The sequence below is a fragment of the Thunnus albacares genome, chromosome 6, assembly GCF_914725855.1.
Source record: "Thunnus albacares chromosome 6, fThuAlb1.1, whole genome shotgun sequence".
NCBI lineage: Eukaryota > Metazoa > Chordata > Actinopteri > Scombriformes > Scombridae > Thunnus > Thunnus albacares.
Window position 1 is genome coordinate 473,644 of NC_058111.1, and position 13,857 is coordinate 487,500.

At 42.3% G+C, this 13,857-nt stretch overlaps 1 protein-coding gene across 4 annotated transcripts in view; it reads left to right on the forward strand.

Annotated features, from left to right (window-relative positions):
* Positions 1 to 239: 239 nt before the first annotated feature.
* Positions 240 to 13,857, forward strand: part of wdr62 (WD repeat domain 62) — a 29,188-nt gene continuing 15,570 nt past the window's right edge. For 2 of the 4 annotated variants that reach the window (XM_044353835.1, XM_044353836.1), the window contains exons 1-13: positions 240 to 518; positions 2,358 to 2,449; positions 2,607 to 2,669; positions 6,903 to 6,960; positions 7,046 to 7,213; positions 7,323 to 7,460; positions 7,634 to 7,816; positions 9,755 to 9,915; positions 9,991 to 10,180; positions 11,364 to 11,495; positions 12,147 to 12,307; positions 12,399 to 12,490; positions 12,737 to 12,862. In XM_044353835.1, coding sequence (XP_044209770.1) covers positions 417 to 518; positions 2,358 to 2,449; positions 2,607 to 2,669; positions 6,903 to 6,960; positions 7,046 to 7,213; positions 7,323 to 7,460; positions 7,634 to 7,816; positions 9,755 to 9,915; positions 9,991 to 10,180; positions 11,364 to 11,495; positions 12,147 to 12,307; positions 12,399 to 12,490; positions 12,737 to 12,862 — 1,666 coding nt within the window. In that variant the 5' untranslated portion in view covers positions 240 to 416. The remainder of the gene's footprint in view (positions 519 to 2,357; positions 2,450 to 2,606; positions 2,670 to 6,902; positions 6,961 to 7,045; positions 7,214 to 7,322; positions 7,461 to 7,633; positions 7,817 to 9,754; positions 9,916 to 9,990; positions 10,181 to 11,363; positions 11,496 to 12,146; positions 12,308 to 12,398; positions 12,491 to 12,736; positions 12,863 to 13,857) is intronic. The other 2 variants (XM_044353837.1, XM_044353838.1) reach the window with 2 other exon arrangements.

The window sequence follows — 13,857 nt, forward strand, 5'->3', positions numbered from 1 at the left end:
ATCTGAGCTAAACAGACTGCAGGGCCACTCTGTGTAATAATTCAAGTTAACCTCAGTTGATTGGTTGTTTCCTGGGCAGAGGGCGGAACCTTGACTGTTCTCGGCCGTCCATTGGTTGTTCTGGGATAAAGGGCGGGATGTCAACTTTCCTCGGCCATTCATTGGTTTTTTGGTGGGCAGAGGGCGGAATTTCACCAGTCCTCGGCTGTTCATTGGTTACTTATCGGGACAGTGGGCGGGACTCAGTTTGAACCACAGTCCCGCCGCGGACCGAGGTGTCGGGTTTCTTTTAGCAACAGTTAGCATAAAGTTAAGCTAACACATCGGAGTGTAGACGGATATTATCTCTGGAGTTACGGCCTGTGTAGTTTTATATTCCTGGACGACTTTATCAGAGTTAAAGTGAGGCGGGGGTCATGGCGGAGGGAGCGGACTGCGGCTCACTGAACCCCGCGAAGAGGAAGCATCCAGCGGGGAGGAAGAGCCGACAGATCCCGAAGAAGGGCTCCAGCAGCCGGGTAGGAGCTAAATGTTAGCTCGGCCGGAGTTTCACTTTACAGCAGCTTTCAACTCAAACTGCGACCGAACAGACTAAATATGTTTAAACAGTCAGTTTAACGGTGAAAGTTGTCAGCTGAGAAGTAACTTTGAGTGAATCTCGGTGACGCACTTTTCTAATGTTTGGACACAACAAAGAGAAAAGGCCATTATATTTACTAAAGTACTGAACTGAAGTACTTGTACTTTACTTGAGTATTTCCATGTGACGCTACTTTCTACATTTCAGAGGGAAATATTGTACTTTCTACTCCACTACATTTATTTGACAGCTTTAGTTACTTTTCAGATGAAGATTTGACACAATGGATAATATAACAAGCTTTTAAAATACAACACATTGTTAAAGATGAAACCAGTGGTTTTCAACCTTTTTGGCTTTTGACGTCTTACAAAAAGCAGTGTGTTGTCGGGGTCACATTTCACATGTCTATGAGTTGTTAACAGCTCCACCAAATAGTGATTTTTCCCTCTAAACTTCTCACATGCTTTCATTTCAATAAATGTTCAAATGATCCAATATTTCAGCAAAAATCAAAGATTAGAGAAAAAGTCCAAAAACTGAAAACAGATTTGTGTATCAGAACTTTGTTTTTTCTTCTTTCCTCTCCCATTAATCATCTCACCACCCCTCAGATTTATCTGCTGACCCTTTGGAGGGGCCCGACCCCTAGGTTGGGAACCACTGGACTAAACTAGCTAACTGTATATAAAGTAGTGTAAACTAGCTCCACCTCCAGCAGCTACAACAGTAACATGCTGCTCTAACACTGATGCTTCACTATTAATAATCTAATGATGTCATATATAATAATATATCAGTCAGAGGGACCAAACCACTACTTTTACTGCAGTACTTTAACTACATCAAGCTCATAATACTTATGTACTTTTACTGCAATACTTTAACTACATCAAGCTCATAATACTTATGTACTTTTACTGCAATACTTTAACTACATCAAGCTCATAATACTTATGTACTTTTACTGCAATACTTTAACTACATCAAGCTCATAATACTTATGTACTTTTACTGCAATACTTTAACTACATCAAGCTCATAATACTTATGTACTTTTACTGCAATACTTTAACTACATCAAGCTCATAATACTTGTGTACTTGTACTACAGTGAAGTATCTGAGTATGAAGAAGACGTGTGTTGTGAAGAGTTTAAACATCAGACTTCATGATTCCAGCTTCACTTCTTTGTTTGATCCAGAAACTTTGGACAGAACCAGACGTCTGCTCGGAGAAACGGACGTTTTCACAGTTTTCTGATGTTTTAACGATGAATCCAGTCATGAAGAAAATGATCAGTTAGAGGAAGAGAAGCAGGCAAACAGCTGATCTGAACTGTATGTCAGGGTTAAATGAGGATGATTTAAAATGCTGCTGCAACAATTAATCAATTAGTTGGTTGACAGAAAATGAATTGCCACCTGTTTTGATAAGTGATCAATCGTCATTAGTTTTTTTAGTCTGTTGACAGTAAACTGAAGATCTTTGTGGACGTTTGATGACATCATCTTTAGGAGACACTGATCACATTTTATGGACCAAACAACTAATTGATTAATCCAGAAAACAACGACTGATTAACTGATAATGAAAATAATCGTTAGTTGCAGCTTTAACTGAAAACCACCTGAAATATAAACTGTTCATATTCTGACTTCAGCAATAATCAATAATCAATGATCAGAACAGCTGATTAGTCTCCTGTGTGTTAATTAATGGCTCGTCAGTCGTCTTCTTGTTGGTAGGATGAACTCAGCCGCTCGTCTCCTTCCAGGTCAGTCTGGAGAAAGTTCTGGGCATCAGCACAGTCAGCAGCAGCGGTTTGACCTCTGACCCCAACTCTGGGCTGATCGCCTACCCTGCTGGGTAAGCCACGCCCCCAAAAACAGCAACAGGGGTTTAGCTTAAAACCATAGAAGAAGAAAGTGATCACAAACATTGATTACATTTTTTTAAGTGTATACTCGTGTGATGTTTTCCCAGCATGCATTTCTGCATCAGTATTTAAGTGTGTGTGTTTCAGGTGTGTCATCGTGCTGCTTCACCCGAAGAAGAACAAACAAACTCACATCATCAACACGTCCAGGTGAGCTCAACACTCCATCATCACGCACTTTTCTCCCTTTCTAATCAATACTGGATCAATACTGGATCTCACAACAATCAGCCGGTGTGATGCAGGATCACGAAACTCACAGTTCAGATCAGATCAGCAGAAACAAACGAGACAAATAAAACACAGCGAGGAAGTTTTAAATGAAAACAACATTCAAGATGTTTAAGATGCAACGTTTCAATAAAATCTCACAATATATCAAATATTCAAAGATCAGTTGTTATGCAGTATAGTATAGTAGTGAAATACTATACTAGTATAGTATTATAGTGTAGTATAGTAGTAGTATAGTACAGTAGTCTAGTATAGTGTAGTAGTATTAGTAGTGTAGTAGTATAGTAGCGTAATAACGTAGTAGTGTAGTAACATAGTAGTATAGTAATGTAGTATAGTACAGTAGTATAGTGTAGTAGTGCAGTAGAATAGTATAGTAACGTATCAGTATAGTATGGTAGTGTAGTATAGTGTAGTAGTATAGTAGCGTAATAAAGTAGTAGTATAGTAGTGTAGTATAGTGTAGTAGTATAGTAGTGTAGTAACATAGTAGTATAGTAATGTAGTATAGTACAGTAGTATAGTGTAGTAGTGCTGTAGTATAGTATGGTAGTATAGTGTAGTAGTGCTGTAGTATAGTATGGTAGTATAGTGTAGTAGTATAGTAGCGTAATAACGTAGTGGTATAGTAGTGTAGTACAGTATAGTAGTGTAGTAACATAGTAGTATAGTAGTGTAGTATAGTGTAGTAGTATAGTATAGTGTAGTAACATAGTAGTATAGTAGTGTAGTATAGTGTAGTAACATAGTATAGTGTAGTAGTATAGTATAGTGTAGTAACAGTAGTATAGTAGTGTAGTATAGTGTAGTAGTATAGTATAGTGTAGTAACATAGTAGTATAGTAGTGTAGTATAGTGTAGTAACATAGTAGTATAGTAGTGTAGTATAGTGTAGTAACAGTAGTATAGTAGTGTAGTATAGTGTAGTAGTATAGTATAGTGTAGTAACATAGTAGTATAGTAGTGTAGTATAGTGTAGTAGTATAGTATAGTGTAGTAACGTAGTATAGTAGTGTAGTATAGTGTAGTAACGTAGTATAGTAGTGTAGTATAGTGTAGTAACATAGTAGTATAGTAGTGTAGTATAGTGTAGTAGTATAGTAGTATAGTATAGTAGTATAGTAGCGTAATAACGTAGTAGTATGGTAGTGTAGTATAGTAGCGTAGTAACATAGTAGTATAGTAATGTAGTATAGTAGCGTAGTAACATAGTAGTATAGTAGCATAGTAACATAGTAGTATAGTAATGTAGTATAGTAGCGTAGTAACATAGTAGTATAGTAGTATAGTAACATAGTAGTATAGTAATGTAGTATAGTAGCGTAGTAACATAGTAGAATAGTAATGTAGTATAGTAGCATAGAAACATAGTAGAATAGTAATGTAGTATAGTAGCGTAGTAACATAGTAGAATAGTAGTGTAGTATAGTAGCGTAGTAACATAGTAGTATAGTAGCGTAGTAACATAGTAGTATAGTAGCGTAGTAACATAGTAGTATAGTAATGTAGTATAGTAGCGTAAGAACGTAGTAGTGTAGTATAGTATAGTAGTGTAGTAACATAGTAGTATAGTAATGTAGTATAGTAGCGTAGTAACATAGTATAGTAGTGTACTATAGTAACATAGTAGTATAGTAATGTAGTATAGTAGCATAGTAACATAGTAGTATAGTAGCGTAGTAACATAGTAGTATAGTAATATAGTATAGTAGCGTAGTAACATAGTAGTATAGTAATATAGTATAGTAGCATAGTAACATAGTAGTATAGTAGCGTAGTAACATAGTAGTATAGTAATGTAGTATAGTAGCATAGTAACATAGTAGTATAGTAGCGTAGTAACATAGTAGTATAGTAATATAGTATAGTAGCGTAGTAACATAGTAGTATAGTAATATAGTATAGTAGCATAGTAACATAGTAGTATAGTAGCGTAGTAACATAGTAGTATAGTAATATAGTATAGTAGCATAGTAACATAGTAGTATAGTAATGTAGTGTAGTAGCGTAGTAACATAGTAGTATAGTAATGTAGTATAGTAGCATAGTAACATAGTAGTATAGTAGTATAGTAACATAGTATAGTAGTGTAGTAACATAGTAGTATAGTAGCGTAGTAACATAGTAGTATAGTAATGTAGTATAGTAGCATAGTAACATAGTAGTATAGTAATGTAGTATAGTAGCATAGTAACATAGTAGTATAGTAGTGTAGTAACATAGTAGTATAGTAATGTAGTATAGTAGCGTAGTAACATAGTAGTATAGTAATGTAGTATAGTAGCATAGTAACATAGTAGTATAGTAGTGTAGTAACATAGTAGTATAGTAATGTAGTATAGTAGCATAGTAACATAGTAGTATAGTAGTGTAGTAACATAGTAGTATAGTAATGTAGTATAGTAGCGTAGTAACATAGTAGTATAGTAATATAGTATAGTAGCATAGTAACATAGTAGTATAGTAATGTAGTATAGTAGCGTAGTAACATAGTAGTATAGTAATGTAGTATAGTAGCGTAGTAACATAGTAGTGTAGTAACATAGTATAGTAGTGTAGTAACATAGTATAGTAGTGTAGTAACATAGTAGTATAGTAGCGTAGTAACATAGTAGTGTAGTAGTGTAGTAACATAGTATAGTAGTGTAGTAACATAGTAGTATAGTAGTGTAGTAACATAGTATAGTAGTGTAGTAACATAGTAGTATAGTAGCATAGTAACATAGTAATATAGTAATGTAGTATAGTAGCGTAGTAACATAGTAGTATAGTAATGTAGTATAGTAGCGTAGTAACATAGTAGTATAGTAACATAGTATAGTAGCGTAGTAACATAGTAGTATAGTAATGTAGTATAGTAGCGTAGTAACATAGTAGTATAGTAATGTAGTATAGTAGTGTAGTAACATAGTATAGTAGTGTAGTAACATAGTAGTATAGTAGCGTAGTAACATAGTAGTATAGTAGTGTAGTAACATAGTAGTATAGTAGTGTAGTAACATAGTATAGTAGTGTAGTAACATAGTAGTATAGTAGTGTAGTAACATAGTAGTATAGTAGTGTAGTAACATAGTATAGTAGTGTAGTAACATAGTAGTATAGTAGTGTAGTAACATAGTATAGTAGTGTAGTAACATAGTAGTATAGTAATGTAGTAAAGTAGCGTTGTAACATAGTAATGTAGTATAGTAGTGTAGTAACATAGTATAGTAGTGTAGTAACATAGTAGTATAGTAGCATAGTAACATAGTAATATAGTAGTGTAGTAACATAGTATAGTAGTGTAGTAACATAGTAGTATAGTAGCATAGTAACATAGGAATATAGTAGTGTAGTAACATAGTATAGTAGTGTAGTAACATAGTAGTATAGTAGTGTAGTAACATAGTAGTATAGTAGTGTAGTAACATAGTATAGTAGTGTAGTAACATAGTAGTATAGTAGTGTAGTAACATAGTATAGTAGTGTAGTAACATAGTAGTATAGTAGTGTAGTAACATAGTATAGTAGTGTAGTAACATAGTAGTATAGTAGTGTAGTAACATAGTATAGTAGTGTAGTAACATAGTAGTATAGTAGTGTAGTAACATAGTATAGTAGTGTAGTAACATAGTAGTATAGTAGTGTAGTAACATAGTATAGTAGTGTAGTAACATAGTAGTATAGTAGCATAGTAACATAGTAATATAGTAGTGTAGTAACATAGTATAGTAGTGTAGTATAGTAGCGTAGTAATAGTAGTATAGTAATGTAGTATAGTTGTGTAGTAACATAGTAGTATATTATTGTACAGTATACTAAGGTGAAGAAACGTAACACAGAATTATGCAGTGGTCTAGAAATGTAACACAATATTGACGTTTACACTCGGCTAATTGCTAGCTTACTATGCTAACTTAGTATTCCAGCTCACTGGAAATTCACTGATTCATCCAAAAGCAGGTCGACATCACAATGATTCTCTGTCTCACAACCAGTAAACCCAGTCTGAACATTAACAAGCTGCTGGATCATAGCGCCCTCTAGTCACCAGAAGTACCTCTACCTGTCAGCGGCCACACTGATACTGATGTTTGATAAATATTCAGTCAGTATTTTACTGTAGTAGTACTGAGAGTGACTGTTAACAGCTGAGTCTGTGTGTTGCAGGAAGCCCTTCAGCGCTCTCGCCTTCTCTCATGATGGGAAACATCTGGTCACCGGAGAGGTAAGAGCTGAGAGATGCCTGGGAGCATAGGTGAGGTGGCTGTCATGTGATCATGTGATCATGTGATTGTGTGTGTGTGTTTCAGAGCGGTCACATGCCGTGTGTGCGTGTGTGGGAGGTGGACGGAGGTCAGGTGGCCGAGGTTCAGACTCATAAATATGGAGTTTCTTGCGTGGCGTTTTCCACCAACAGCTGCTACATCGTCTCCGTGGGATACCAGCACGACATGACTGTCAGCGTGTGGGACTGGCGGGTGAGCACCGAGACCTGTTCAATGATCAGCTCTTATTGATGATTATTGATCATAACTCTCTGTGTGTGTGTGTGTGTGTGTGTGTGTGTGTGTGTGTGTGTGAGAGCAGAAGGGTTTGATCATCGCCTCCAACAAAGTGTCCAGCAGAGTGTCGGCCGTCTCTTTCTCTCAGGACAACAGCTACTTCGTCACCGCCGGCAACCGACACGTCAAGTTCTGGTACCTGGACGCCTCCAAAGAACGACGGGTATGTCCTCTGATCGGCCAATCACAGCCCACCTACACTGATCGGCCAATCACAGCCCTCCTACACTGATCGGCCAATCACAGCCCACCTACACTGTCATCATGCGGTAGTCTGAAGTAACAGGTTTACCTTCTCTCTTTTATTTTACGTTGTTATTGGTTCCTTCTCTGCAGGTGAACAGCACGGTGCCTCTGATTGGTCGGTCGGCTCTGCTAGGCGACCATAAGAACAGTGTATTCAGCGGGGTTGCGTGTGGGCGTGGCCTCATGGCGGCCAGCACCTACTGCATCACCAGCTCTGGTCTGCTCTGTCTGTTCAACAGCAGCCGACAGTTGGAGGCCTGGGTCAACCTGAAGGTCAGTGTTGACAGCACACCTGTACACTGTAGAGTACACTTGTACACTGCAGAGTACACTTGTACACTGCAGAGTACACTTGTACACTGCAGAGTACACTTGTACACTGTAGAGCACACTTGTACACTGTAGAGTACACCTGTACACTGTAGAGCACACCTGTACACTGTAGAGCACACCTGTACACTGCAGAGTACACTTGTACACTGCAGAGTACACTTGTACACTGCAGTGTACACCTGTACACTGTAGAGCACACCTGTACACTGTAGAGCACACCTGTACACTGTAGAGCACACCTGTACACTGCAGAGTACACTTGTACACTGCAGAGTACACCTGTACACTGCAGTGTACACCTGTACACTGTAGAGCACACTTGTACACTGTAGAGTACACTTGTACACTGCAGTGTACACCTGTACACTGTAGAGCACACCTGTACACTGTAGAGCACACCTGTACACTGTAGAGCACACCTGTACACTGTAGAGCACACCTGTACACTGTAGAGTACACTTGTACACTGTAGAGTACACTTGTACACTGTAGAGTACACCTGTACACTGCAGTGTACACCTGTACACTGTAGAGCACACTTGTACACTGTAGAGTACACCTGTACACTGTAGAGCACACCTGTACACTGTAGAGCACACCCGTACGCTGTAGAGCACACCCGTACGCAGTAGAGCACACCCGTACGCTGTAGAGCACACCCGTACGCAGTAGAGCACACCCGTACGCTGTAGAGCACACCCGTACGCTGTAGAGCACACCCGTACGCAGTAGAGCACACCCGTACGCTGTAGAGCACACCCGTACGCTGTAGAGCACACCCGTACGCTGTAGAGCACACCCGTACGCTGTAGAGCACACCCGTACGCAGTAGAGCACACCCGTACGCTGTAGATCACACCCGTACGCAGTAGAGCACACCCGTACGCTACAGATCACACCTGTACGCTACAGATCACACCCGTACGCAGTAGAGCACACCTGTACGCTGTAGAGCACACCCGTACGCTGTAGAGCACACCCGTACGCTGTAGAGCACACCCGTACGCTGTAGAGCACACCCGTACGCTGTAGAACACACTTGTACGCTACAGATCACACCTGTACGCTACAGATCACACCTGTGCGCTGTAGAGCACACCTGTAGAGCACACCTGTAGAGCACACCTGTACGCTGTAGAGCACACCTGTCCGCTGTAGAGCACACCTGTAGAGCACACCTGTAGAGCACACCTGTAGAGCACACCTGTACGCTGTAGAGCACACCTGTAGAGCACACCTGTAGAGCACACCTGTACGCTGTAGAGCACACCTGTACGCTATAGAGCACACCTGTATGCTAACCTGGAGAAGCTGGTTGTTTAACAATGAAGAGAACAACTCCCATGATCCCACACTACTTCACAACGTCATCAAACTGTCTCTTGTTGTTGTTTTGATTGAACACCTGGCGGCAGAAATGACAGATTGTGCGTTTAAACATATTCTCTTGTTTATGTGCTCCGTCTAATGTTTTAGTTTCAGTTATATGTTTAATGATAACATAATAAAGTAACTTCCCTCTGGTCATATGAGGTGTTCTGGTGCCACCTGCTGGGCTGAAGCTGAGCGTCATGTGTTAGCTTGTATAGATCGAGTGTGTGATTGTGTCAGATCGTCATTTCTTGCTGGTTGCAGTTATGTTGCTGGAGAAACTGCCCTCTGCACAGAATTCCTCTGTTACTACCAACCAGAGCTGATGGATGTGAGCAGTTTGCATGTTGTTGTGCAGTATTTGTAGAGAGGAAATAAATTGCACATGGTGTTGATTTGTAGTCCACAGAAGCTGCTCATGTTATCCCGACGTGGTGAAAGAATGAGATCAGTCAGCTTTCTGTAAATAAGAGTTTGTGTTTGTGACGCTACTGTTGTTGTTGACAGACGAAGTCGGCGAGCTGTCTGGTGGTCAGTGAGGACTTCATCTTCTGCGGCTGTGCCGACGGTGTCGTCAGAGTGTTCAGTCCATCCAACCTGCAGTATGTCACCACGCTGCACCGACCTCACCGCCTGGGCGTCGACCTCACCCAGAGTGTACAGCATGGGTACGACTACTGCAACTACTACTATTAAAGTACTGAGAGAAATACTCTGGTTAATAACTGAGTGTGTTTCTACAGCAGCCTGTCACCTGCCAGCCCTGAAGCTCAGTACCCCGACACCTTGGCTCTGACCTTTGACCCCGCTGCCAGGCACCTGACCTGTGTGTACAACGACCACAGCGTGTATGTGTGGGACGTTAAAGACGTGAGGAACGTTGGGAAGCTGTACTCTGCTCTGTACCACAGCAGCTGTGTGTGGAGCCTCCAGGTCAGTCAAGTACCACAGGAAATACTGCTAAGAGCACCAGAAATACCACCGATACTGCAGGAAATACTGCTAAGAGCACCAGAAATACCACCAGTACTATAGGAAATACTGCTAGGAGCACCAGAAATACCACCAGTACTATAGGAAATACTGCTAGGAGCACCAGAAATACCACCGATACTGCAGGAAATACTGCCAGGAGCACCAGAAATACCACCAGTACTATAGGAAATACTGCTAGGAGCACCAGAAATACCACCAGTACTATAGGAAATACTGCTAGGATCACCAGAAATACCACCGATACTATAGGAAATACTTAGTAATACCAGAAACAATACCACCAGAAATACCTTTAGCACTACCAGAGATACTGTTAATACCTCCAGTACTACTCTAGTAATACCAAATACAACACAATACTTCCAGAAATACTACTGGAAATAACCTCTAAGATGATTAGACATATATATAAACTACCAGACTACTACCTGGTAGTACTACTACCAGACATACTTCCAACACTACAAAACATACTCCCAGTACTACCAGCTGTACTTCCAGCGCTAGCAGACGTACTCCCAGTACTACCAGCTGTACTTCCAGCGCTAGCAGACGTACTCCCAGTACTACCAGCTGTACTTCCAGCGCTAGCAGACGTACTCCCAGTACTACCAGTTGTACTTCCAGCGCTAGCAGACGTACTCCCAGTACTACCAGTTGTACTTCCAGCGCTAGCAGACGTACTCCCAGTACTACCAGTTGTACTTCCAGCGCTAGCAGACGTACTCCCAGTACTACCAGTTGTACTTCCAGCGCTAGCAGACGTACTCCCAGTACTACCAGTTGTACTTCCAGCGCTAGCAGACGCACTCCCAGTACTACCAGCTGTACTTCCAGCGCTAGCAGACGTACTCCCAGTACTACCAGTTGTACTTCCAGCGCTAGCAGACGTACTCCCAGTACTACCAGTTGTACTTCCAGCGCTAGCAGACGTACTCCCAGTACTACCAGTTGTACTTCCAGCGCTAGCAGACGTACTCCCAGTACTACCAGCTGTACTTCCAGCGCTAGCAGACATCAGAAGTAATATTGGAGCTTTGATCAGTGTTTGACTGTTGTGGCAGTTATGAAGGTTTGATTATTGATTATGAGGTGCAGGTAACAGGTTTCTGGTCCTCAGGTGTATCCGGAGCTGTCAGATCCGACTCAGGCCTGCCTGCCTCCGTCCTCCTTCCTCACCTGTTCCTCTGATAACACCATCAGACTCTGGCACACCGACCCCCCCACTGGACACAGAAACCTCTACAGCAACGTAAGAACATCAGCACCACCCTGAGAAACACATCAACACCACCCACACAAACACATCAGCACCACCCTGAGAAACACATCAACACCACCCACACAAACACATCAGCACCACCCTGAGAAACACATCAACACCACCCACACAAACACATCAGCACCACCCTCAGAAACACATCAACACCACCCACACAAACACATCAGCACCACCCTGAGAAACACATCAACACCACCCTGAGAAACACATCAACACCACCCTCACAAACACATCAACACCACCCACACAAACACATCAACACCACCCACACAAACACATCAACACCACCCTGAGAAACACATCAACACCACCCACACAAACACATCAACACCACCCTCACAAACACATCAACACCACCCTCACAAACACATCAACACCACCCTCACAAACACATCAACACCACCCTCACAAACACATCAACACCACCCTCACAAACACATCAACACCACCCACACAAACACATCAACACCACCCTGAGAAACACATCAACACCACCCACACAAACACATCAACACCACCCACACAAACACATCAACACCACCCACACAAACACATCAACACCACCCACACAAACACATCAACACCACCCACAGAAATGCATCATGAGTGTCTGTTTTTCAGGACCTGCTGAGGATCTTGTACGTGGGGGAGAACACGCAGCACCTGCAGGCGGAGGGGGAGAGGGAGGCAGCAGGGGCTGATGGGAAGGCTGGGATCAGAGTGCTGGGGATCAGTCCTGATGGACAACACTTGGCAGCTGGAGACCGCTGTGGAAACCTGCGGTGAGTCACACGTTTGTACTTTCAAACGTAACATTTATGAATCAGATCTGTGACTTGTGTGACGAGGCTGACGGTGTGTTTCTGTGTTCAGGATCTTTGGTTTGGAGTTTCTGGACGAGCTGGTGAAGATCGAGGCTCATGACTCTGAGGTGTTGTGTCTGGAGTTCTCCCCCTCCTCCACAGGTACGACAGCAGGTCAAAGGTCGTCACCTGGACAGCGGTTCGGTGATCTGCAGCTTGTTAATCAGATGCTGTGAACCGGAGTTCAGATGATTATTGATTATACGCAGAGTGGACAAACTTTAACGTTTATGTGTCAGCAGCAAGTTGGAGTTCTGGTGAAAATAGTAAAAACCATTCCATAAATAATCAGTCAAGTGACTGATTTGTGACTTGGACATGAGTAACTGCTCGCCGTTGCTGTTACAGGTGTGAAGCTGTTGGCGTCGGCTAGCAGGGATCGACTGATCCACGTCTTCAACCTGGAGAAGAACTACAGTCTGGAACAGACTCTGAATGACCACTCCGCCTCCATCACCGCCGTCAAGTTCACAGGTAGTAACACGTTCACGGGTAGTAACACGTTCACGGGTAGTAACACGTCACGGGTAACACGTTGACGGGTAGTAACACGTTCACGGGTAGTAACACGTTGACGGGTAACACGTTCACGGGTAGTAACACGTTCACGGGTAACACGTTCACGGGTAGTAACACGTCACGGGTAGTAACACGTTGACGGGTAACACGTTCACGGGTAGTAACACGTTCACGGGTAACACGTTCACGGGTAGTAACACATCACGGGTAGTAACACGTTGACGGGTAACACGTTCACGGGTAACAACACGTCACGGGTAACACGTTCACGGGTAGTAACACGTTCACGGGTAACACGTTCACGGGTAGTAACACGTTCACGGGTAACACGTTCACGGGTAGTAACACGTCACGGGTAACAACACGTTCACGGGTAGTAACACGTTCACGGGTAGTAACACGTTCACGGGTAACACGTTCACGGGTAGTAACACGTTCACGGGTAACACGTTCACGGGTAGTAACACGTTCACGGGTAACACGTTCACGGGTAGTAACACGTTCACGGGTAACACGTTCACGGGTAGTAACACGTCACGGGTAACAACACGTTCACGGGTAGTAACACGTTCACGGGTAGTAACACGTTCACGGGTAGTAACACGTCACGGGTAGTAACACGTTCACGGGTAGTAACACGTCACGGGTAGTAACACGTTCACGGGTAGTAACACGTTCACGGGTAGTAACACGTCACGGGTAACACGTTGACGGGTAGTAACACGTTCACGGGTAGTAACACGTTCACGGGTAACACGTTCACGGGTAGTAACACGTTCACGGGTAGTAACACATCACGGGTAACACGTTCACGGGTAGTAACACGTTGACGGGTAGTAACACATCACGGGTAGTAACACGTCACGGGTAGTAACACGTCACGGGTAACACGTTCACGGGTAGTAACACGTTCACGGGTAACAACACGTTCACGGGTAGTAACACGTTCA